Here is a 25,202-nt window from a genome sequence, read left to right on the forward strand (position 1 = left end):
ACAAGACAATGTGTTTCAAATTAACTTTACTGCTTGGGAGGGTTTGGGGGGTAGAGAAAGTAGGGGAAAACACAGGAGGGGGTAACAATGTTACCGAAGAAATGTGTTCCAGAAGAAATGTTTTCATTATTTTACGTATGTAACTGAAACCCTTCTGTACATCACTTTGACAATAAAATTAAAAAAGAGAAAGTATTAGCCAAATAGACTATAGAAGTACAGACAGAAAAATGATTTACTCTTAAAATATGAATTGTATCCTTTGACTGTATGCCAGAAGAAATTGTCCAAGTTACTTGGAAACAGACTTGGAATTCAATCAACATTCAAAACTAATGGCAAACCAGTTTAGCTTCAGATAGAATAATGCACCAAGTGTGTTGAACATAAACAGGAAGAAATTTGCTCAGGAATTAGGAAAGCTTTCCTAAATGGCTGTGTAGTTCCAATCACATGATATGAACATTATGAGAGACCCATGTGGTTGTGAGAAAAGTAGACACAATGACACAGAGCACTTTTATTCACAAATCATGAGGGTGTTAGTTTGCATTTATTGACTTTGAGGTGGATACAGTTGAATGCTTATGGAAACAATGCTTGCATTTAGAATAAAGAAAGGTAAGAACTGATTTTTTTTACTTGATTGGGCAAGTATAGGATGACAAAAGAAACACTGATATATAATGAAATCACAAGGAGCAAGATCTGAGCCAAATTAGCTCTACTTGTTTAGAAATCTTTCTATGTATGTGCTTATGTATCTGTGTATGTGTGTGTATCTGTCTTTCTTTTTGTTTGTCATTCTAGTAGATGTCATCTATCAGTCATCTATCTACCAGTACCTTCTTTTGTCTGTCTCTGTGTACATATACACAATATATATATATATACACACATATTTTACACATATGTGTGTATCTGCATATGCACGATATGCATATATATGTATGCATATATACCTATGTGTATATACATATATATACACTATATTTGTAATGTTTAAATTTATATGTACACATGGCCAAAAGAAATAGTTCTTTCTTTTCTCAAATAGCACTAATCTCATTGAAGTTATCATGACCAGTGGATACAGATATGTTTAGCCAGTTGTGGTACAATGACATTTTGGTTCTAAGTGGCACAGATAGAAACTTCATTTTCCACCTCCTTCCTTTTTGTCATTTCTCCTTTTTGTATACACTTTTCTCCTTTAATGATAAACAGTTCATATTCTGCCACTGTAATGCTGGAAAAAAATCACTGATATTCAACACTCAGTTTACATTTTTTTTTACAAGCAAGTCTACTCAGTAGATTCTCCTGAAGTTCCTTGCAAGTCATGACTCAGGAGATATAAGCTGAAGATGGATCCGTACAGTGCAGTGGGTGACACCTCAACCAGATTTCAAAGGAATTTGTTTGTTCAGTTACCTCCTGTTGGAAGAATAGTAACTGTCATTCATTTTCATGGTCATCATTGATGTGAGTGGGCTGCTGACCCCAAGCATAGCCTCAGCTTGGTATATCCAACTGGTGAGGAGGGAAATAGGAACAGACACCCGCAGGGTCAAGTTGGCATTCAGGCATATGGTGTAGAACAGCAGTGAGGAGAGGCTTAGCTACAGGAGCCAGAGGTGTGCTGCCTTTTGGTGTCTGGAAAGGTAGAGCTTTCCTCTGTGGGATGAATGAAAATGTACCAGTGTTTGCTAAGGAGTGGTTAGGGACTGAGGAATCTTTTTTTGCAGAGACTATCATGGGGTTAGGAACCTGACAATCCTTTTAGTCGAAGGGGTCTCTTAACCTTAAGAGAGTAGAGTTTAGTGTTCCTAAAATATGGAAGTTACTTATCTCTGAGTCAAAACAGGGTCCTGTATATTTGTAACCCAGGCCAGCACGTGGTACTTATCTTCCATGTATGACAGTACCAATTTTAAAAAAAAAGTGATTTTGTTTACTAATCACAGTGAAACCTCTCTTGAAAAATTCCTTGTTTTTAATAATTACTTCCTTGAGTTCCTTTAAATTCCTGCCCTCCTGGACTGAACTCTAAATTGTGTTGAGAGACCAGGAGGAAGTGATCTTCATCTGTTGTGTGTTCTGTTATCAGTTCGGGGCTTGTGTGGCATGCTAAATAGAAGCTAAGAGACATTTTTCTGTGTTAATAGAAGAGACATCTCTGTAGAACTCATGAGACATGGAGGAGTTGTTATGGCATCACCAAATTACAGAAGGGTCACAAGGACAGTGAAGCTGGACAATCAAGTTGTATGTTCCATCAAGTTGGCCTCATTAAAATATCTTGCAGCATTGGGTCCCACTGAAGGACCTTTCCAAATGGTTGGTTATAGGGAGATTTTAAGCACAATTAGGAATAGTAGAGGATGCTAATCTCTACTTGTTTTCATTTAGTAGCTACTAGTAAATATCCAGTAGTTGTTTTATCTGAAGCAGTACTTGTCTAGGTGAGGCTGAAGACACATCTCTTTTACAGGTACCTTGAATTTTTATCCATTGAGGGTTCTGGCTCCAGGTGAGATCATGGGAATCACCTGTAGTTTCTCTAGTCTAATTCCTTGATCTCCAATCTGCACCTAAATTTTCAAGCCATGGACTACAGGTGAAGCAGCCGGGAGGGGAGGGACGGGGGAGGGTGGGGGGAAGAGAGGGAGAGAGAGAGAGAGAGAGAGAGAGAGAGAGAGAGAGAGAGAGAGAGAGAGAGAGAGAGAGAGAGAGAGAGAGAGAGAGAAAGTAACTCACCCATACTGCCCATACTTTAGCATTAAAGACTGAAAGAACATAGGGAAGGATGCTTCTAAAGCAACCCAAATCTGTGAGGCCAGAAGCAAGATAATCTATATCTTCCTTCCAAGTGGAAGCTAGGGTACTTGGCACCTGGTGACAAGGCAGTTTCCAGGGAACAGCAGATAACACACACACACACACACACACACACACACACACACACACACACACGCACGCACCTCAGTTTTGCTAGTTGTGCCTGGATAAGAGGCTATTCTTAGAGGGAGGGATCTTGTTCCTGAAATCCCAAGTCCAGCGGTTCATTTCCATCTCTTAGTGAATCTCCACCAGTACAGGTTAGACTCACTTCACACTTGCTTTTGTGTTAGTTTTTGTGTTCATTTCCTCTTAGTTTTTGACTAGAGGTGAGATTTGGGGATAAGAGAGAGTCATTTTAGAAGTCAATCACCAGATTTGGGGGATTGTTGCAGAAATGGTGGGACAAAGAGTGAGTCAAGCCAACAGTGATACTCACTAGACACTATGTTTGAAATAAACTTTACAGTTTGGGGGTTTGTTGTGGGGGGGGGGGAGTGGGAGAAAATGAGGGAGAGGGTAACATTGTTCAAAGAGAAATATAATCATTACTTTACTTACATAACTGTAACCTTCTGTATGTCAACTTTAAAATAAAGATTAAATTTAAAAAAAAAATCATGAACCTTGCACTGTGTGTGTATGTGTGTGTATTACCTGTGCATGTATGCACATGTAATACTTACTTTGGGCTTCCTTCCAGGAATCATCAGATATAAAAGCCATGTTTGGGTTTGTATTCTCACGCCAAGCACAGATGAGATGTTGGGAGTCAGGCTCCTTTGAGGAAGATGAAGACTACCTCAGAGTGCTCTGTTTTCATCAGAGCACCCTCCACAGAAACTTCCTCCCACCCCATAAATTCTATGATCCCTTCCCTGCTCTCAGATGATCAAACCACAGACAGATATCCCTCCACTTCCCCCCCCCACCTCCCCCATCACGCACCCTGCAGAATGAGTAGCACAGCAGGTGAAGAGGGATATGGAACACTTTTTAATGTCAAGTCAGAGAACAACCCCTCCCTCCCCTACCCCAATCCCACTTTCCCTCATCACATCCAGGGCCCCTCCCCGAGGCCTCTCTGCTCCCCAGACTTGGAGAGGACAAAAGAAAAAAAAAGAGATTTACCTAAAAACTGCATTTTTCTTCTCTTTCATACACACTCACACAAAGGTGGGAAATTAAATAAAATCAACTGAGAGGATTCAATTCTTCAGTGGTCACAAAGGCATCAGGGATTCCCGTGGTGGGCTAAAGTAAGTGGTTACTGGCGGTTTAGTTGGTTTGATTGCTTGCTGTCTGTGAATGCCCCAGGCCAGATGGAGAAGGGAAGCCAGAAGGCTTTGGCTTCAGAGAGCCACACCTGGAAAGATGCTGCCCCTGATTATTCATTGTTGATGGGTTTTTTTTGTTGTTGTTTTTTTTTCTCTTCACTTTGTATAAATGTCTCTGACATGTAAAGAACCCAGGAAAATAAAATTTTTAAAAAGGCAGGAGCTGATTACACAATTACCAGTGAACTCTATCATCTTGTAGAAGATCAACACACAGCTAACGCCATATACAGCATGCAGTAATGTCTGAGAAAGGACCCTGCTGAGAAACAAAATGGCTAGAACTCTAACAAAAAAATATATGTATATATATATATATATATACTGTATAATATATGCCCTCAAAAGAAGCATAGCCAACAAACCCAAGACACAGTGCAGATCAATTTCCCTTTTCTAAAGAGTATGGGGATAGCATAGAACTGCCTGTGTGAAAATGATGTCAGAATTAGGGGGAATTGGTCACACTGATGCAATGATATCTAAACTGGGCGTGTAATGGATTCTTTGTTTGTTGTCTGTTTTCTGGTTGTTTTTCTTGTTGTTGTTGTTGTTTGGTGAGTCTGCCAAGTCCTCACCAGGATCTGCCAGTTTTTAACCTCGTTGAGAAGTACATTGTTCTTTTTCTGTTCTTAATGTTTTCGTTCCTATGTATATATATATAATTTTTTGCTTTCGTTTTTGTCTTATTTTTTTGCACTAAGTTCTTGACTCACACGAGAAAATACAATTGATAAAATTAATAATGAATCAGAATCCCTTATCATTGTGATGTCCATGTCATAAAATGAAAAAAAAAATAAAAGATAAAAGTTTAACCATATCTTTTTGTGACTCTTATTTATGGGATTGTTGTGGCTGCCAGGCTGTCTTTTTTGTATTTGTTTTGTTTTTCCTTTTTTAAATTTTTTTGTATTTCATGACACTTGCCCTGGTGACCGTCTATACCAAAGGACCCTCCTCAGTGCATAAGGGACCACATGTTTCACTCTGTATTGGTTTGTGTCCTAAGGAAGGATGGAATTTGAGATGATGACTTCTGAGTGGTCCACGGGGTTGGGGGTGGGGGCACTTAGTGGGCAGGATGGCTGAGCCCTTGCCCACCCTCGTGACAGAGAAGTCACTTACTGCTGCTTGTGGGTGGGTCCAAGCCGGGTGCATACTCTTCCCATTTGGGAAAAGAAAGAAAACTCAGTGGTACCTAAAATATCTGCAAGGCGATTTTCAATTTCCATTTGCTGTTTGTTTGTTTGTTTTTTAACTTTTGTGGTTTTGTTTTGTTTTGTTTTCTTCCCCCAAAGTATTCTTTGTTCCCCTCCCTCAAATTTCTCTCCCATGAGCGGTGATCCTCCAGAATTTCATTTGATTCTGACTCGTTGCTGTCGTGTGGCCGTGCTGCTGCGATGTTGGAGGTGCGGTGGTGGCAGCTCTACCCAGAGGGGAAGGGGCGGTCACATCAAAATTTGAGAAGCAGGTGTAAGAGCAGAAGCGGGAGGAGCCAAACACCGCTTGCCCTCCGAGATGTCCCATTGCTAACCTCGCTGACTGCACCCGGGCCTGTGGAGAGAACACATGGATGATGAGCTGCTGCCTGTGGAATGGTTCAAGCATTTTCTAATGGCCTGGTCTGGTGACATCAGGCTTGCCTCTGACAAGACATCCCTTACACAGAGCATGTGGTGCTGCAGTTCTCCTGCTCCATGCATATGCACTGTGCCCATGGAGAGACCTCAGTTGCAAACAGAGAACAGGAGGCTTGGGTTCAAATGTCCTGGTGACCTTTATGTAACATGCTTGGGCTCTGGTTCAGGGTCAAAGTTCAAGAAAGGACTTATTCAATAAAGTTCAACAGAGTTCAATAAAGCATGCCCCTTGCGTTGTGTGCCTCAACCTCTGCCCCTCTGAGCTCTCTCTGCCTTGGATATTCTCTGAACTCTCCAACTGCTCAGCCTGCTATTCAGGGAAGGAGTTGTTGGGGGCGTTATGATCTATTTGCAAGCTGATGCTGTTACTCTGTCAAACACAGAGGCCATCCTGTCAATTACTCTATCCCAGGGCAGGCCCTTGGTTCTACCTGAAACACTTGGCCTCTTCCCTGTCTGGACAAGGTAATAGCAGATGCTCAGAACTAGCCCATATCAGGTACACAGGGGATCAAGTAAGGGGACAGAGCCTGTCTGCTCAGGGATGTGATTATATCTAGGAATGGACATGGGCTGAGTACAGATCCTGCCTCACTGTGAGTCTGTAGGGGAGAGAACACAGAGGAAAAATGGTCCTACAGAGTACAAACCCATGTGACCTGTGTAAATACTCTTTGACATTGAGCTAAATACAGGAAGTGAGAGAACTGCATGATTATAGAAGCTTCCCTATTCTTAAACCCCATAGGTTCTATTAGCCCTTATGGTTATTAAAATGTATTGGTAAATGCTGAACCAAACCTAGGTATGACTGTCTAGATGGATTTGATACCAAAACAACAGGGCGCTTTCTCCATTGAACCTATTCTGTTGGCGATTGCTGCACTGAATTTAGTGAAGCTGATGATTCCATTCTAAGTCCTCGTGGGGAGGGAAACAAGGAACAGAGTCAGAGCCTGTTTTCCTGTTTGGGAGGCTCATTCATGGAGTCACTTCTGGTTAAATCAGATCAAAAAATAAAACCATGTTTCTTCATTCCCCATAGGATGACACTGTGGATTCCTGGGACTTAGCCCTTGGGGGTAAATCTTTAAGTATTGGGGCAGTGGCTAAATATGATTCCCCAAATCTTAGGCCTGCATGATGTCTGTCTCACAGAATTCTCAAGGTCGAACTGCTTGGCAGAATGAGTTCCATGTAAGACCCCAGGGAATGTTGTCCTGCTCAGTGCCCTGCAGGAAAACGTGCTACACTAGATAATACAAAGCTGTTAGCATCCATAGGGACACAGGTAACAAAGGAGTATGCTTAAAAGTCCTGAGGATTTACATTTCAACTGCCTTTCACTTGAGATTAGTCACTAATGGGTTGTATCACCTACAATTTAATCTTTACACTTCTATACAAATCACCATTCAGAACTCCACTCACCCAGAATTTGGCTTGACCTCAAAGAGGCATGCTAATTCCTTGCACCCTCCAGAGCGACAGATTGCTTCTGTCCCCTGTGTGCTGCTCCAAGGTCTTCCCAGCAAGTCTCTTCCAGTGCCAAGGCAGAGGACTGAAGACACAAGACTCCTATCTGAGTGCCTGTGTCCCAACAAGTCTTTGTGAGAGCCAGGTTCCGCAACTTCCCCACACAAAGCTAGAGATCATAGTCTATTCTCTCAATCTCTCTCTCTCTCTCTCTCTCTCTCTCTCTCTCTCTCTCTCTCTCTCTCTCTCTCTCTCTCTCTCTCTCTCTCTCTCTCTCTCTCTTTGCCAGTTCTGAGCCTCAGCACCACTTCTGGCTTTTTTTCTATGTATGTGGGACCGAGAAATTGAACCCCAGTCTTTGTTCATGAGGGGCAAGCACTACCCCTAGGCCAAACTCCTGGCTCATAATCTATTGTATCTTGTACACACTGCTCAGAACTGTTCTCAATGTATCCTTCACAAGTGGTGCTTGTGCTCCTAGCAGGGCAAATATCTGAGGACACACAGATCCTTCCCTCACCACCCCTACTCCCTGCCTCCCTCCTCTTCTGAACACTGGCCCAGTAAGGGTTTGCTGAGTTCCTATCTAAAGAAAGGGATGAATGCCTTGTTTCTAGACTGAGACTCTCCATCCCAGGTGGTAGCTATGCATTGGCAAATGGCCCTCCCTAGCATGTCATAATGGAGAAGAACTAAGCTGGCAAAGCACTCCCAATGGAACATCACAATGGCCTTGTGGCTGTCAGCTCATACTTGTTCACATAGCTAAACCCCTCTGAGGCTTTTGTAGGTCTACTCCCTGTTGGAAAGGATCACAGGGAGTCTGCAGGCACAGACGCTAACTGTCGTGGGAGAAAACTCTCCTTCCAGAACATGAAAAGAAATCCACAATTGTCTGGGAATATGGACTTCCTTATTGATACACTGTCTAGGAAAAGCTCCTGAAATTTCCATTGCTTCTGCTGAGACCTAGGAGAAGCTAGCATTCACTGGGTATAGAATAATGCTCTCTTGTCTTCACCTCCATCCACCTATGGACCCCCCTCACCTCCCCACTGTCCATTCTGCACATCTAGAAAACCTGGCCTGGGCAGAGCTGGACAGATGAAGCAAGATCAGAGACAATTTTGAGGTAGAGACCCCAGCTTCTTCAGTCCTGCATACACACCCAGAGAAGACAAATAAGCAATGTCATGTCTTCCCATTTACAGAGCTTACCTATTCACAAGATGAGTTGTCACCCGGTGCCTTATTCAACATATTGCCACACATATTCCAGGGTGATAAGTCTATAATACCACATTCTTAACACTGCAAACATGAGCCCTGTAGCAGGACGAGAAGTACCTTCCGGTACTAGAAGTCCTTGGTGGCAGAGCATGCATCCCATCATGCTGTCTGGCTGCTATTGCGATCCTTCATGCCCTCCTTTTGCCATGTCCCCTGGGTGTCCCTTGTCCTGTGCAGAGAGCCCCCAAATCAGCACCCTCTATCTGTATTCACTTTTTTTCTCACCCTCCCATTTTCATCTGATTAATTCTCATTGCCTGTTCCAGTTTCTTTTCAAGTCTTCAATAACTTCTTCCAGGTAGAGTTTCTTGGTTTTCTCAGGCTGGGTCTTTGGATACCTTATGTAATCCTATTGTTAATATGCTCACCACCATGAATTCTAATTCTGTGTGTGTGTGTGTGTGTGTGTGTGTGTGTGTGTGTGTGTGTTATGTATTTTCTTCTTGGAGCTATCATCTTCTTAAGGTTTCATTAGCCATGACAGGTATCCAATCAATATTTATTGATGTTTGTTGATAAGGAGAAACCACTGATTCATAAAATCATGTGTATTACACTTGACGAAATAAAAAAGTCAAAGCAAGTAAGAAATAAAAGAGCCAGGAGCAGTGGCACACACCTGTAACCCTAGCTACTAAGGAGGCTGAGATCTGAGGAGCTCAGTTTAAAGCCAGCCCAAGAACTAAAGACTATGAAACTCTTATCTCCAGCTATCCACTAGAAAACCAGAAGTGCACTGTGGCTCTAGGGGTAGCATGGTAGCCTTGAGCTGAAGAGCTCAGAGGTAGGGCAGCAGCCTTGGACAGTGTCAAGGCCCAGTGTTCAAGCTCCATGACCACCACCAACAACAATAAAAGAAATAAAGGAAAAAATTGACTTCCTCTTAACTCTGTTCAATGGAAGTCATAAAATGGCTGGCGCTAAGTAAATATCTGCACAGAATCCAATCCATGAGAACTAGGAAGTCAGGCATAATGTCACAGTTGGGGAAATGAACCTATCACAGTGCCCAAGGGCACTGTGAAAACAAGGGTGGCCAGCTCCTACTCAATAAATGGAAACTAAATACCAAAGTGCTCAAGAAGCTTGCCCAGGATCCCTTGGCTTCTTTCTCCAAAGCGTTTCTCCCTAGCATAGAGGTGCTTCTTTATGAGCTCGTGCATCACTATGAGAGAGAAAAGGCTCAACCAATGGATCATGCAGCTGCCCTTCCTTACAGTCTATGAGACACAGGATACACTATGAGATCCAGGCAGGCTAAGAGGAAGGCCCCCGTGGAGCCAGAGTGACAGCATGGCTCATCTTCCTGGGAACACAGCCGCACAGATGAAGCCACGGTTCTTCACCCAGCTTCCTCTCTACACTGGATGCCTTTATTTTCTCTGTCTCATTAGAGAGCTGTGAAGGCTCAAAGAGACTAATTACCAGGACAGTTAGGGTCCCAGAGAACTGTGATGAGTGTCAATTATCCATTGGAAACATCTGGCAGGAATGAAAGCCTCAAATAAGACACATTTTATTCCTGGTCAAGTGACTCACCCAAGAACCTCCCCCTTCCTCCAACCTCCCATCCCATCCATTGCTTTCCTTCCAGCTCCCAGTTCTATATATAGAGAAAGGTGGTGGGGGGAGAAGGGGCAAGCAAAGGGCACATGCAAGGCCAGTGTCTACAATGATCATCGCATTAGAGCATCTCTATATGCAAGAAGAGAGACAGCCCTGGTGAGGAGAAGCCCAGAGCCCAAGCAATTCTAGGCACTGGCAGGTGCTCATTAGTGCCACTAGCAGAGATGAGTTAGACGTGGCACAAGTAGAAGCTCTCCAGGGAGGATTTGATGTCCTCAGAAGAAGGGTTAATCTAAATAATCCTTGAGATGCTCAAAGTCCAGTAGAGAGAGGTCCCTTTAGGTTGCTTCTTAGAAACAGCTTAGGAAAGGGAGGCTTCTTATGCCCATAACCCCATGGCAGCAACTACCTGAAAAAAACAAATGTACCAACCTTTCCAAGGAGTCATGGCTGTAGTTTTCACTTCTAAAAGAAATTAAGAACAAGCCACTGTTAAAGTAGAAAACAGTCAGGATTGCACACTTTGCAATCAGATGGGTTGAGGAAATGAATGAGCTCCAGCCCTAAGACCTCCTCCAGGCCTCTTATGCCTACTTCTGGTCGTCCTGACCAAAGCATACAACTTATAGTGAATGTCTTCAGTCTTCTGTGGCAGCTATAATAAACTGGAGGCCAAGCCATGGTGTGAACAATAAAGATTACCACAAACTGAAGCAGAGCTAAAATATCCACCTAGCATCAGTAGGCGTTGTTCTAGACCTTTGGAGCTCAAGGTATTGAGAAAAATGTCTATTTGTAAACCAAGCTTTCTTTCTGTGGTCACCAGAGTATCCTTGAATTCATTGAAGTCTGAAGACTTCAAGTATTAAGTTGGCTGCTAGAGCTGGACTTGGATGCCAATGCCCATGTAAGGCCAAAATGGCAAGTGTGACTTACCATTTTAGAAACACTGGTGAGTTCATTCTGCCTTTTCCCATTTCCTACTGGCACACCCCATCCATATGCCCAGATGTTAGCTCTTCTTTTTACTAGAGTGTGAAAAAAATGTCTATTTCAACAGCTTTAAACACTAAGGAAAAAAAAACCCAGAGCCTCTATCTTTTCTGTGGATGACAGGGGTCTTGTCTGGCCTGAGGTTGTGATATCTACCTTGCATTGCCCTCTTTTGACAAAGGCCACTGGAGTTGCTCTCTGAGAAGTGGTATTCAAATATTTTTTTCATTGAAGTAGTATCATGGGGAATCCATGATCTCTGTATATATAAATTCCTTGAATATAGGAAGTTAATTTAGATAAAAATGTTCTATATCTAGAATCAGAGAAATACAAATGTTCCTGTACGTCCAAACACTACATCTGTACTTTAAAGCCTTTCACAATGTGATATCCTCTTGATTTAGGTGGACACAAACAATGTTGAGAGATCAGTGTAAGGTTATTAAGATATAGGCAATGGTCAAGCCAAGATGTAAAACCAATATGGTAGACAATAGCCCATGGTAATGGTACCATGTAATTAATGTGTTTTGGTGAGCAAGGACAGCCAAGAAGTTAAGAAGGAGTAGATTTATGAATCTTCCTGTGTCCACATGTAGGGCTAATGGAAAGAGAAAGACAGAGACTTGAAGCAATGAGGCATTCATACAATGTTTGTCCCCAAACACGAAGTCCAAGTGTAAAGCATTTGAAGGGAAGGTCCTATGGCAATAAGGGTGTTAATTCATAAAGACAGAAGGAAGGTTCCAATTGCACTAGGGACTCAGAAAAAAAGGTAGAAGTTTATGGCACAAGTCGCTGCTTCTAGGTATTAGAAGAACTTTCTATATAGCAAAAAATCTGAAAACAGCTGCATCTTGATTGTTCCCATTTAGCTTTTCCTCATCTCCAATGCATACTACTTGAAAACATCCACAAAAGCAAAGAACAATTTGACACTGTCTTTGTGACTTTTCCTAGAACCTATCCTTGAGCTTTTCCAAGTAACAGTGTTTCAGCTTTTCTAAGGAACAAAGAGTTTTATTGGCCTTCACTTATCACATGAGAGAGACAAATGAAGGCAAGATGTTCCTCCTATACATTCTAAACCTTCAAGTTGCATGCCAGTCCTTTCTCTTTGCTCTGGTATAGAAGAGATGTAAGCATGCTGACATCATCCTGTCATTGGCTATTGTATCCAGAAGAACAAAACTTCTGTGAGCACCCAAAGCCAGTAGTAGCCAGAAGCTCAAATCTTTAAGTGACATCTTGGTGGACAAGAAAGGAAAATCCTAAAAAAATTAACTATTTTTTCTTTGCTAATAAGGACCTTGACTGAAATTTAACTGATCTGGTAGTGATATATTAACAATAAGCCAGAGTAGAGAAACAAAGGTCAGGAGAAACAAAAAAATAATGAGAGGATCATAAAAAAGAAAGGGGGAAGGGGGAAAGGAAATAAGAGGAATGGGGAAAAAAGAAGGAAAAGAAGGCCAGGCATGGTGGCTCATGCCTGTAATCCTAGCTACACAGGAGGCTGAGATCTGAAGATCATGGTTCAAAGCCAGCCTGGGCACTACAAAGCTGTGAATCTCTTGTCTCAAATTAATCACTAGAAAACCAGAAGTGGGGCTGTGGCCCAAGGGTAGGGCAGTTGCCTTGAGCTGAAGAGGTCAGGGACAGTGCCCAGGCCCAGAGTTTATGACCACCACCATACATACAAAAAAAAAAGAGGAGGAAAAAAGGGAAGGAGAAATGATGTATGGAAGGAAGGAAAGAAGGAAGGAAGGATGGAAGGAGGGAAGGATATAGAGAAGAAAGAATAAAGGAAGAGGAGAGAAAGGAAGGAAGGAAAAAAAGAAAAAGGGAGGAAGGAGAAATGACGGAAGGAAGAAGAGAGGAAGAAAGGAAAGAAGGAAAATAAGGAAAGCGAATGGGAAGGAGAAAGGATAGGGTGGGATAAAAAAAAATAAAAAGCAATGGGAAAAAAAGGTAAAAGAATCCTACATACAACATCCTAAGTCTAAACTCAGCCAGTCTTTGTCAGGCAAGACAGAAGCCATCATGCTTTAAGCAAAAACAATACTCCTAGCTAAATCCAGGCAATCCAGTCAGCTGGGGCTGCTATTAAATTATAATAGGCAAAGGAGCACTGAGTAAGGAATACTATTCTACTCTCATAGAAAGAGAGTAGAGATATTTCTTTGCATCTTCTCTTAGTTTGGCACATATGTACTTGCTGTAGAAATGCAAACTCTGGATGACTTGATGACTGGCCTAATGAACTATTTTTAATCCTCTGTCGGAAAGAATGGATCATCTTTTCAGCTGCAGTTGTTTCAGTCTGATGTGCAGAGTCTACTTTAGCTCTCTAGTCTTTAATAAACTGGTTTGATGGTCACTGTGAAGCTCACAGGCATTAATCAGCCAACAGTCCCTCGGTTGCTGCTGATAGCATCAAACCTAACTTAATGCCTAGAAGATAAAAGACAAAGGATCACTGAATGGGAAATAAGCAGTTTTGGAGCTATAAAGCTGGCAGTGTGGGCAATACACACACTTGTCGGTGTGGAAGTTTCTTGAGAGATGGTGGCACAGCATTGAGTTCTCATTTATCACTGCATGTGTCCAGTGTTTCCAAATATTAATATGGGAAGGTGGCATGCAATCTGTTGTGTTTGCAATAGAGAAGCAGAGAAATACTACTTCAAGGATGGCAACAAATGCTGAGAATGAACAAAATGCTCTTATCAAAATCCTTCTACTCCATCTCGATATTATGGAGAAAATAGCTTTGAACTTCTCTTAAAGCCAAAGGTTTCCTGTCAGTACAAAGGAAGCCACACATTCATATGAATCTTCCTTGTGTTTCTGAGCTGAAGATGAACTTTCTATGGAAGTACTGCCTAAGAAAATAGGTAGCTAGGAAAGTACGGGGGGCGGGGAAACATAGGTGAAGAAAGTGCTCAATCTGTCGCCTCTAAACTCTCAGTTGTAAGGACAAGTCCAGCAGACTATCCTGCAGACTGTATGCACCCAACTACAGAGCCTTCCAGGTGTCTACAACTTCTGTTCTGACCCATATTCTACACACAAAAGGGTGAAGGGTTGGATATACCCAGAAGATCAGAATGGAAAGTTGAAGGAGAAGTCCTTTCACCAAAGTTCCCAAATCACATAAAGGGCAGTAAGGTATTCCCAGCTCTTTCTGAGCAGGTGGAGCCTTGTAGTTCCATCTCAGGCTCACTATTCTATGTTTGCTTTTATTCATACTTGATTTTGCTGCTCACAGCTTTGATGTGGGATGACACTCCTTCAGGTGAGCATGCCTGTTTCAAACCACTAACTGAACTGAGTATAGTTTTGTATGACTGTAATCACAACACTCAGAAGGCTGAGATCGGAAGTTGTCAAGTTCCAGTTTGGCCTGGGCTATATATATAGTAAGACTGCTCAAAAGATCTAAACAAGCAAACAGATGGACAAACAAAAACATAAAATCTACTGCCTGTGTTTCAAATATTCCCTTTTTTGTTTTTGAGAATAAAGTCCTAAGTGGTGAGAATTGGCTTAATCTCTACTGAAAGTCCCTTCATACCAAAACATGTGTCCTAACTTCAGTTGCTAACATCTCTCTAGTCATTTGTGTTAATATTTTCCTGGCATCATTATTTTAGCTCTGTGAACATGTCTGACAGTGGGGGGGGGATCAGAAAACCTAAGTTAAGTCATTAGTTGAACCTCTAATGCACATTAGGAAAAGGGTGGGAGGGGTACATCAGGGAGTTAATCGTGGAATTGAGGGGAGGGGAAACAAAACATAAAGCAAGGGGGGATACTGACCTTGCAACAAAGTTGAGCTTGTAGGCTCATTTAGTTCTAAATCAGGTGAGGGACATACAGGAGAGAAAAATGAAAACAAACACATATATTATATACAGTTGCTATATATTTGTCATATATAGTTTGTATACCGTCACTTACAAGTATTTCTGGAGGCATGGATAAATAAAGGAAGACAAACACACACAAAAAAAACCCAACATGGCAGGACGAAGTGAAATGAGAGTAACAGGGAAATGATTTACTCTACACAGTTAAGTGAGATGGCTGGGAAGGGAGGGAGCAAGCCACTACTCTGTATGTCTTCCATTGTGGATGGATTCACTATGAGTTTTCCTTGTGCTGGATGGAGTCACTGGTGTGGCATAAAAGGAACATTTCACCCTTTCCAGGGGAGATTTGGCCCCCATATCCTCATCCTCCTTATAGCAATTTGGGAAACGAAGTGTAGAAATGTCTGATTTCATGGTAATCATGATCATTGATGATGATACTCATGACTTAATGATCAGAAGGAAAGAGCAATATCTCTCTGGAATCACTCTGATTCAGGAATATGAGAGCTGAGGTCTCAAGTTCTGTGGTCCCAGAGTCCTATTTGTTTGTGATTAGAAGGACCATCCCACCACTCCTTAGTTTATGTCTTCCAAACGTTTCTGACCATGGAAAATCACTATGCTGAATTCTTCACTTTTCAATGCCTCACGGGAAGAAAATGCAATACATGTACAAGTTGTTGACAAGATGATAATTTAGTTGGCTTTCTAGAATGTTATTGGAGACTAAACTTCACCATGAATGTCTATTAATGTGTAGTCATATAAAGTAAATCCTGTTGTTCAACCTACCCAAGACTCTTTGGTGGCTCTTAATGGAAAATAACATGAAATTCCCCACCCCCCAAAAAAATCCCACTATATTTGGAAAAAGACCTCAAAAATGATGGTGAGATTCAATAATAAGCTTAGGAGGGGCAATACTGTCTAGAACTAGACTTTGTCTAGCTAAAAGGCTAGGAATATTGGCCTTAAAAATTAATGGGGTTTCAATAGTTCCATGGAAGGATCGAAGTACACTTTTGAGCTCCCCATAACAGAGGCCACAAAAAGGAACTGGTTTCTGTTTTCAAACCACATTTGAAAAATGCTTTGAGCTTGCATCTCCTTAGAGACAAACAAGTTACAGCTCTGAGACTTCCTGCACTATAGGACATCCATGCTATCTTTGACCCAGTCTTGCTTATCTCATCTGCAAAGGTACCCAATGTTTTACAATGCACTTGGTAGAGTCTTGGACTCCATAAAACAGGCATGTGCCAAAGCACATGCACAGGGTGAATATTTTCCAACCAAGAAACATGGGGGCATGGAAGGGGAATCAGTTATAATTGCCACGTGTTGTTCTGTTAAAAAGAGGATATTTATGACACACGCTCCGTTGCTTTTCTTGTCATAAAGGCCAGTTATTTCACTCTTAAAATATCTGCTGCCTCACCCCATTCTCATCTTGAGATGACTTAAAGAGAAGAAGCTAGGGAATTAGACAAGTAGTGATAAAGTCGATGGCAAAACCATTTCACGCCTCCAAATCAGAGAAGAGAGCTCAAAGCAGGAGGAAGACTTTACAAAACTATGGCCCCTATTGTCCCTGTAGATTGTATGTGGTTTGAAGCTGAAGGGAAAGTGCTGTGAGTGCCTTGCCTTGCAAGGAAAGCAAGGATGGGCCCATTCTTTGCAAATATGGATCCTCTGTACTTACAGACAGGCACCTGCAAAAAACCCAAAACTGTCTGACAAATGAGAGGAGCACTTGTAACTATTCTTGTGTGTGAAATGCCAGAGAGATCAATCACTCTCATCACAGCTCTGCCCATTTTGAGCTACAGACTCGAGGGTCAAGGGCACCTTCTCCTTCCCAGCTTTCAGATAAAGCTGGGCTTTATTTCATGTGCTGAATAGAAGAAAGCCGGGAGGATGTGATTTGGAAGAAGAGATGGAATGATGGAGTATAAACTATTACCTGGAGTATTTGGCAGGAGAGAAGGAGAGGGCGCATTTATGGCTACAGGATTATCTGGGTGTTCTCTTACAATAACAAGAATTTAGGTTCATTTCTGTTATCTGCTAAATTTCTTGCCTTTCTTTCCCCATTGCATTCTATCGGCTTTCTTACCAGGGGCCTTTGGGGGAAAAGGATCTGAAAAATTCCAAGCTCACTGAACTTGGTATGCTAAGCAGAAATTTGCTCAAAAGGTAACCCGGAATGGGGCCTGTGGGGAGAATTTGCATCCATTAAGGATTAAAGCCACTGCCAGACACAAGGAGTCTTGCCTGGCTGCAGACAGACAGAAGTCTGTCTGGTCACATGCTGTGGTCTAGGGAAAGATTGTTGCTTTCTTCCGACACCAGAGTTGTTGCCATATATGAAAGGAAGACAATATTCCTTGTACGTGCTAGTAGTACATCAATAATGCGTTTAAGGAAGCAATCCATGAATGACTATGTGGCCTCTTTCAAGATGGTAGTGTGGATGGACAAATGTCTTAACCAGCAAGATAACATCCAGTGACACAAATGGGAAACTGGGAAAATGCTTATTTGCTAGATTGTGTTTCTTTATCCCACTGAAATAAAGAATTTTAAGGAGCCTCCAGATTTATAACTCTGCTTTTACGACTATAACCCTATTTCTCTTGTATCCCAAAGGCTGGAAGAAGTTTCAGAAAGGGGACAAGTTACACTAAGCCAGAGAACAAAGTACTAAATTGTTAGTGCTTTCCTCTGGACTCTTTGTAATTTCACCCAATTATAATTCCTAAGTCAGTTTAGGAGATATCACCAACGAGGGGGGGAAAAGGTCAATTTTAGCATCCCTAAGTTATCCTTGTCTCTTGTGTCAGATTATTTTTTTATTATGTAATGAAATTAATATTTACTTATCTTTTCAGGTCCTAATGTCTACTTTCATATATTCACAAAATTTCCTTTTGTCTGTGAATGTGTGTGTGTATCTCTCTTTGGCTCCTTTACTCACTTATGATACTTTCTCCTCCTTCCAGCCTCTCCTCTTAGCTCCTCCCTTCTGGCCACCCTTCTTTATTACACAGCCTCTCAGAGCCCAGCTCAGGGCACATTCTCACCAAATAGTGTGATGCTGGCATTGGTGTGTCCCAATTTGTTGGAAGCCACACATGTATAGTTCCCGTAGTCATGTTCAGAGACATTGAAAAAGATGAGTTTTGAGAGGAAAGGTCTGTTTTCCACTTTGACGCCTTTCTTTCCTTCAATCAGTCTGAGAAAAACAAGAAACAAAGCAAAAGGAGAAAAAAGGAGATGGTCAATTTTTCTAATTCATCAGGCCTCATCAGGTTCATTTATTGCTACCATATATTTATACTGGATAACATGTCACTGTATTTCTCTCTCACTCTCCCTCTCTTCCCCCTTCTCTTCTCTCTGTCTCTCTGTCTCTGTCTCTCTATCTCTGTCTCTCTGTCTCTCTGTCTCTCTGTCTCTCTCTCTCTCTCTCTCTCTCTCTCTCTCTCTCTCACACACACACACACACACACACACACACACACACACAGTCCTGTCAAAGATCCCTTACCTTCCTAAACTAACATTTAAATTCTTAGAAGGGAGGTATGTCATTGTATCCTTGCATTGTAAAGCTGACAGGCATATCACAACAAATATAGCATGCCAGTTGTGTGACATTCAGAATAATACCATTCATGCAAGAAGAGCTGCTCAAAAGTGTTGACTTATGAGGCTCCTGACAGTGGTAATGAAGATGGTGATATGATGATGATGACGACAACGATGATGGTGATGATGATGATGATGATGATGATGATGATGTCTAGTGAACATTTTGTCATGAAAGAAAAAAGAGACCTGATTTTTTTTGTGTGTGTGTGTGTCTGTGTGCAAGTACTGGAGGTTAATTCAAGGCCTTAGCGCTGTCATTTAGCTGTTTTGCTCAAGGCTGGTACTCTATCATTTGAGCCAAACTACCTCACTTCTGGCCTTTTGGTGATTAATTGGAGTTAAGAAGCTTATGGACTTTTCTGCTCTGGTTGGTTTTGAACTTTCTTTCTCAACTATCAGCCTCCTGAGTAGCTAGGATTAGATATATGAGCCATTATTACATATAATGATAATGAATATGACATGCAAGCGTACATCTAATGTGCCAGTGTATGGAGGTGTGATTGTATAAAATGTGTCTGGACAATGGACATGGGTTAAAGCAAATGTGACCGGGAGGTGCCTGCAGTGCTTGTAAATCAGCAATGTTACTATCTGTCCCTGGATCATAGTATACAGAGAAGACAGCTATTTTGCATTGTTGGGAGGTTTACATTTAAGAGATTACAGAAAGATGTTATCCACATTTCCTGCTAAGACTCATGCCTACATCAGAAAAAGAAAGGCAGGTTCTGGCTAGAGTTTCCATCTAACATTTGTCTCTCTAAGGAAATCATCAGGTTGATTAGAAGGATTTGACTTGCTTCTCATGATACAGCTTTTCTTCTCCCCTGAAGCTCAGGGCAATGAACTGGTCTGAGTCTACCATCATCAGTGCAATGTTTCCCTTGTGCAAGTCTTGTGGACACTTCTGTGGATCCAGTGGTACCACATATCCCCCACCCCTTCCCAAATGGTTAGTAGCTACTGATTCTCTAGGGGGCACTGTACAAGGCAGGGTCCCAGTGACTGCACCAAGAGGCCTCTGGGATCTAGTTATGGGGATTGAGGTGATTTACCCTTTGGACAGCATTCCTGGGGTGGGGTGGAAGGCTTCACATCAGAATGAAGCTGTGAATTAGATTTTGGCTCCATAGTGGGAAGTCTTACTTGAAGCAGGTCCATACTTGACAGCTCTGAAATATCCTTAGCTAAACATAGTGTAAGGTGGTCAGCCACACTTTGCCGCATTTTGCAGCTCCTGGGGCGATTCATGATCCCCTTCTCACACATTCACATAACCTCCATCCTGTATTGCCACCCAGCTTCACTTTCTTAATGAAGCTGTAGACTTTTCAATGGCTACTGTCCCTGTTGGGTGGGTGTCCATTACTGTTACTCTGCACAGAATTTTACTTCCTCTCTCTTTGACTGATAATAAACCACAGGACTAGGCAGTTGAGTGCTTGTAGTATAAAGTCAAATGTGTCTATCCACCCTTTAAGAGAACCTCTGGCCCCCATCACTATGACTGATTCTGGAAGTTTGCCCCATCTCACAACAAGCAGGATAGGGGTGAGAGCTGTCATTCTAGGGTAGCGCCAGATGTGATATACCTCACTGGGAATTACCCAGTGAAGCTTGCCTGGCAGGCAGCCCAGGTGGTAGAGATATGACTGGCTGTGACAAGAGCACCACTGTGGTCACAGAGGCAGTGGTGTTCTTGTCATGGTGGGAGGAGAAAATATTCCATTCACTGAAGAACACTAAAACAAAACAGTATGAGTAGTCAATGGTAAGTGGAGTGAAATCAATGGAAAGGGAGCCAGGCCCCAGTAGCTCACACCTATAAGACTAGCTACTCAGAGATCTGAGGATTGAAGTTCGAAGCCAGCCTGGGTACTTTTGTCTCCAATTAAGAGCACCCCCCCACACACACACACATCACATCACATACATACACTGCTACAAGTGGAACTGTGGCTCAAGCTGTGGAACTAGCCTTGAATGAAAAAACTAAGGGACATGGACCAGGCCCTGACTATAAGCTTCCAGGGCTAGCAAGTGCATGTGCACTGGTACACATATACACATCAATGGCAACGGAGGAACAATCAGAGAAAATCAAAGATGAGGAAAGGAAGAGGCCAGATCCAGGGTCATACCCAAGGCCAGACTACCAAGCCCTGTCTTCCTGGAGAAATAAGGGTGAAAATCACAGCTCTTCCTAGCCTTGGGGCTTCTGTGGCAAGAGGACATCTCTCTGTTTGTTATAACAATGAGAATTTTTGTTCAACTTACTTTCCTGTGTTTTGAGATCTTGCCTTTGGTCTCTATGTTTGTTCCTACTTTTCCCTCCGTTAAATGTCTCGATAATGGGAACACAGTTGGTTAATTTTCATTTAGCACTAGATCATTGTAGCTCTGTAATTTTTTCTGCTGTGGAAACTTGAAGCTTCAGTCTTTCTTTAGTATAATAATGAAAGTGGAGTGAGATAATACATTTCTGTGTTGTTGAAAGATGGACAAAAGCCAACTCTACTTCTCCTTTGTTTTTCTCCATTTCTGCCTCTGCTCTTCCTTCCATACAATGGGCAAGGAAAGTATACCATCATTTTTGCTAGAGGCTAAATATAAGTCCTTAGAAATGAAAATTCTGCTGGTTGCCAGTGGCATGTCTATAATTCTAGCTATTTGAAGATCACATTTTAAAGCTAGTGCAGGCAGACCAATCCTCAAGACTCTTACCTCCAATTAACCAGAAAAATGCTCAAGTGATAGGGTGCTAGTCAAGAACAAAAATAGATCCTAGCCAGAGCTAAAAAGCCCTGCATCTGAGTCCTAGTACCAGCACAATTCTTTTCACTGTAAAGGGTTATAAGAATGCAGCAGATTTTAGGATTAAGTGATTTACTTCTAAACAAAATTTAACTATTGACTCAAAACATGTCATTGCTTTTGATGTTTAAGTGGCCAGTTAGCACAAGAAAAGCAAGATGCACTGAAGCTTGTCCATAAAGAATGGGGAACAGTTTCTCAAACTGGACTAGAATTTCCCCTACTGGTCATGTCAGATTATTTTCTGTTGTCTTCTCTCCTCAGTTTCCAAGTCTCTAACTCCAGCAACACTAGTTCCATTTCTATTAAAGTATTCTGAACATAGACTGCACTTGCACATTTATTTGTTGTTCATACACCTTAAAATAGCTTTTTGATAACAGTAATTGCCAAGTTGTCTGGCTGTACAGAGCCACTGACCCTTAAACTGACATGCCATTTGATAACTTCTCTAAATGACCATCTGTAGTGACTCACAACAAATGTTCCCATGATGACTGCAACAATGGAAAGGAAAGGGACGGTCCTGAGTCTTTTTTTTTTTCTTACAGAGAAAGAACAACATGAACACAAGGAGAGGGCTCACAGGGTCATACAAAGCTACTCATAGAGCCTGGAATGGAAATGGGAGAACATTCTAGGAGCAGCTAATGTGGGAGCCACTTCTTAGACCTAGGAATGTGTTAAAAAAATAAATAAAAAACAGCGTCAGCTAAAATGCATTATTTTTGTTGGCTTAGAAAAAAATTTTTTTTACAGATCTTACAGCACTGCTTTTGGTTCTGAATTTGTCAGTTTGGATTTCCTGGAAAATATGTTCCTGATTGTTGAGTGATGGTTCTGCATAGTAACATTAAAAATGGAGCTGAATTTTAAAACAATGAAGACATTTGCACACTCATGGTCAGTACTGCACTATTCACTATAGCCAAATTATACAAACAACCCAGATGCCCTATAATGGATAAGGGTGAATAATACATACACACGTATATCAGGGGAAGAGAATCCAGTCACAATATTTAGTGAACATATATGAAAATAAAATCAGGTCACTTGAAAGAATGGATAAGGTTAGTGGAGTTGGGAACGAAAAATACAAGTTATAATATTGGTCAAGATGCATTGTACTCATAAACTAATGAGATGAAATTAAACCCCTAGTAGAAATAATTAATGAGAATATAAAAATATATATCTATCTACCTATCTACCTACCTACCTACTTATTTACCTATCTAATAGATATATGAGGAAACAGAAATCTAGATGAAGTTTATTGTTTAAAAATATTTATATACGGGGTGGGAGTTTGGCCTAGTGGTTAAAGTGCTTGCCTAGCATGCATGAAGACCCAGGTTCGATTACTCGGTACCACATACATACAAAAAAAGCCGGAAGTGGTGCTGAGGCTCAAGTGGTAGAGCTCTAGCCTTGAGAGAGTCCAAGGACAATGCTCAGGCCCTGAGCTCAAGCCCAGGACTGGCAAAAATATATATATATATATATATATTTATATACGATTTCCTATCAGACTGAACTTCAGAAGAGGGCTTCATTTTCAACATTGTGGCCTGCAATCAGCACCCTGGGAAAAGTTTCTACTTCTGGAATGGAGTATAGAGAGCAAAGGAGAATAAAGAACTTTACCTTTTGTCATCCTTGAACCACTGAAATTCTGCTGAGGGAACAGCCGAGGCTTCACACTGCAGTGTTCCCTTCTGTCCCACTGGGACACCAGTGCCCTTAGCTTCTGAAATGTAGGGTGGATCTGCAGAGAGAAGATGATCTGAGGCTGACACCCATGAGTCTTAAAAGAAGAATATTCATTTGTGGATTTCATTTCTTTCTCTCTGCTTCTGCTTATTTGCCCTGTCAAATGGCCATAGGTATTGTGCTAGAGAGTAAAAACATTTTCAGTGTTGCTCTAAAGAAAAGCATTTATTGCTTCTATTTGCTGTACTGAGATGTAATGACCAACTATTTGGGCATATTTTCTATTTGAGGTCTTCTCTCTCTCTCTCTTTCTGTGTGTGTGTGTGTGTGTGTGTGTGTGTGTGTGTGTGTGTGTGTGTGTGTCTGTGTCTGTGTCTGTGTCTGTGTCTGTGTGTACCAATAGTAGGACTTGAACTCAGGGTCATACATTCTTGTTCAGCTACTTCTGCTTCAGTTGTAATGGTACTCTAATAATTGAACCACACCTTCACCTCTGGACTTTTGTTGGTGAGCTGGTAATAATCTCATAGACATTTTCTGCCTGGGTTAACATCGAACCATGATCCTCAGATCTCAGCCTTCTAAGAAGCTAGGATTACAGGCATTGGCCATTAGTGCCTGGCTCTGTTTAAATTTTTTAGACTTGCATAACTGGATGCCAATTTATCTAGCTTACATCCCATGGTTTGACAGTCATCACCTTTAAATCAGCCTTGTAGAGTTTTGCACATGAGGGTTTCGGGGGTTTTTTGCCAGTGTATTATCCAAAACTAAGCTACAGAAATATAATTTATAGGCATTACCTAAAGAATATACAGACCAGTCATTCTTGTAAGTATGCTAAACATATCCTTCCATCAAACAAACCAAAGTTGGCCTACATAGTTGGTGTGGTTTCATGTAACATCTTCACCAAAACAGTGTTGGCATTCCAACAGTTTGCACTAAGATGTATTTAAAAATAGCCACAGTAGGCTCACACCTGTAATCCTAGCTACTCCAGAGGCTGAATATGATAATTTTGGTTTAAGGCTCGCTTGGACAGTCTGTGAAACTATCAGAAACTGGAGGTGGAACTGTGGCTCGAAGTGGTAACGGGCTGGACTTGCGTGAAAGAGCTCAGGAACAGCACCCAGGTCCTGAGTTCAAGCCCCATGACTGACAAAACAACAACAACAAAAAGAAATAGCCAGGCTGGGAGTCTGGCCTAGTGGTAGAGTGCTTATCTAGCATGCAGGAAATCCTAGGTTTGATTCCTAATACCACACACAGAGAAAATAAAAGCCGGAAATGGTGTTGTGGCTCAAGTGGTACAGCAGTAGCCTTGAGCTTTCTGAAGGCAAGTGCTCAGGCCCTGAGTTCAAACCCCAGGACTGGCAGAAAAAAAAAAACAACGATAACAACTATAACCACCAAACCAATAGCCATAATAACCTCTTACTGTCCTGCTAATTTCAGGAATTCATACCACAATGTCTTGACTGTCTCTTAAAAAGCTCCTTTTGTGGCTACTCCAAAGATAATTTTCTATATAGTTTCAGCACCAGGAAGAGCAATATTTCTCAAGAATTAAATTTGGTTTTATTTTATGGACAACATAAATCTCAAAACAAATGATATTTCCTCTCCTTGATTTAGCAGTCAAAACTAAATTCTGGATGTGACCTCAACATCTTTGTGATATATATTTCATGTACTGATTTTCCCAAGCTCTTGCTCTCTTTGCTTAGTTTATTTTTCCTTTGCTTACTTTTTTCTATGTATTATGATTATTATGATTTTCTTTATACAGTTGTGTGAAGAGGTTTCAATTTAACATGCCTGTTTATGAGTATAATCCATTTTGATCACAGTCACCTGTTCTAGTACATTTTTTTAACTTTCAAAGTTTGTTGGGGGGGGCAGTTACAGGAGTTTAAAATTAGGACCTCATGTTTGCTATGTAGGTATTTTACCACTTGAGCCAGAACTCCAACCCTTTGGATAAA

At 41.5% G+C, this 25,202-nt stretch overlaps 1 protein-coding gene across 1 annotated transcript in view; it reads right to left on the minus strand.

Moving 5' to 3' along the window:
• Window positions 1-4,117: 4,117 nt before the first annotated feature.
• Window positions 4,118-25,202, minus strand: part of LOC150040051 (neurotrimin-like) — a 51,092-nt gene continuing 30,007 nt past the window's right edge. The window contains exons 4-8 of the mRNA XM_090327426.1: window positions 23,149-23,269; window positions 18,111-18,262; window positions 14,972-15,007; window positions 10,586-10,618; window positions 4,118-5,735 (exon numbers count right to left, since the gene is read on the minus strand). Of these exons, the coding sequence (XP_090183552.1) occupies window positions 5,635-5,735; window positions 10,586-10,618; window positions 14,972-15,007; window positions 18,111-18,262; window positions 23,149-23,269 (443 nt within the window). The 3' untranslated portion in view covers window positions 4,118-5,634. The remainder of the gene's footprint in view (window positions 5,736-10,585; window positions 10,619-14,971; window positions 15,008-18,110; window positions 18,263-23,148; window positions 23,270-25,202) is intronic.

This window comes from Megascapheus bottae, unplaced genomic scaffold, assembly GCF_031878675.1.
Source record: "Megascapheus bottae isolate mThoBot1 unplaced genomic scaffold, mThoBot2.hap1 HAP1_SCAFFOLD_103, whole genome shotgun sequence".
Classification (NCBI taxonomy): Eukaryota; Metazoa; Chordata; class Mammalia; order Rodentia; family Geomyidae; genus Megascapheus; species Megascapheus bottae.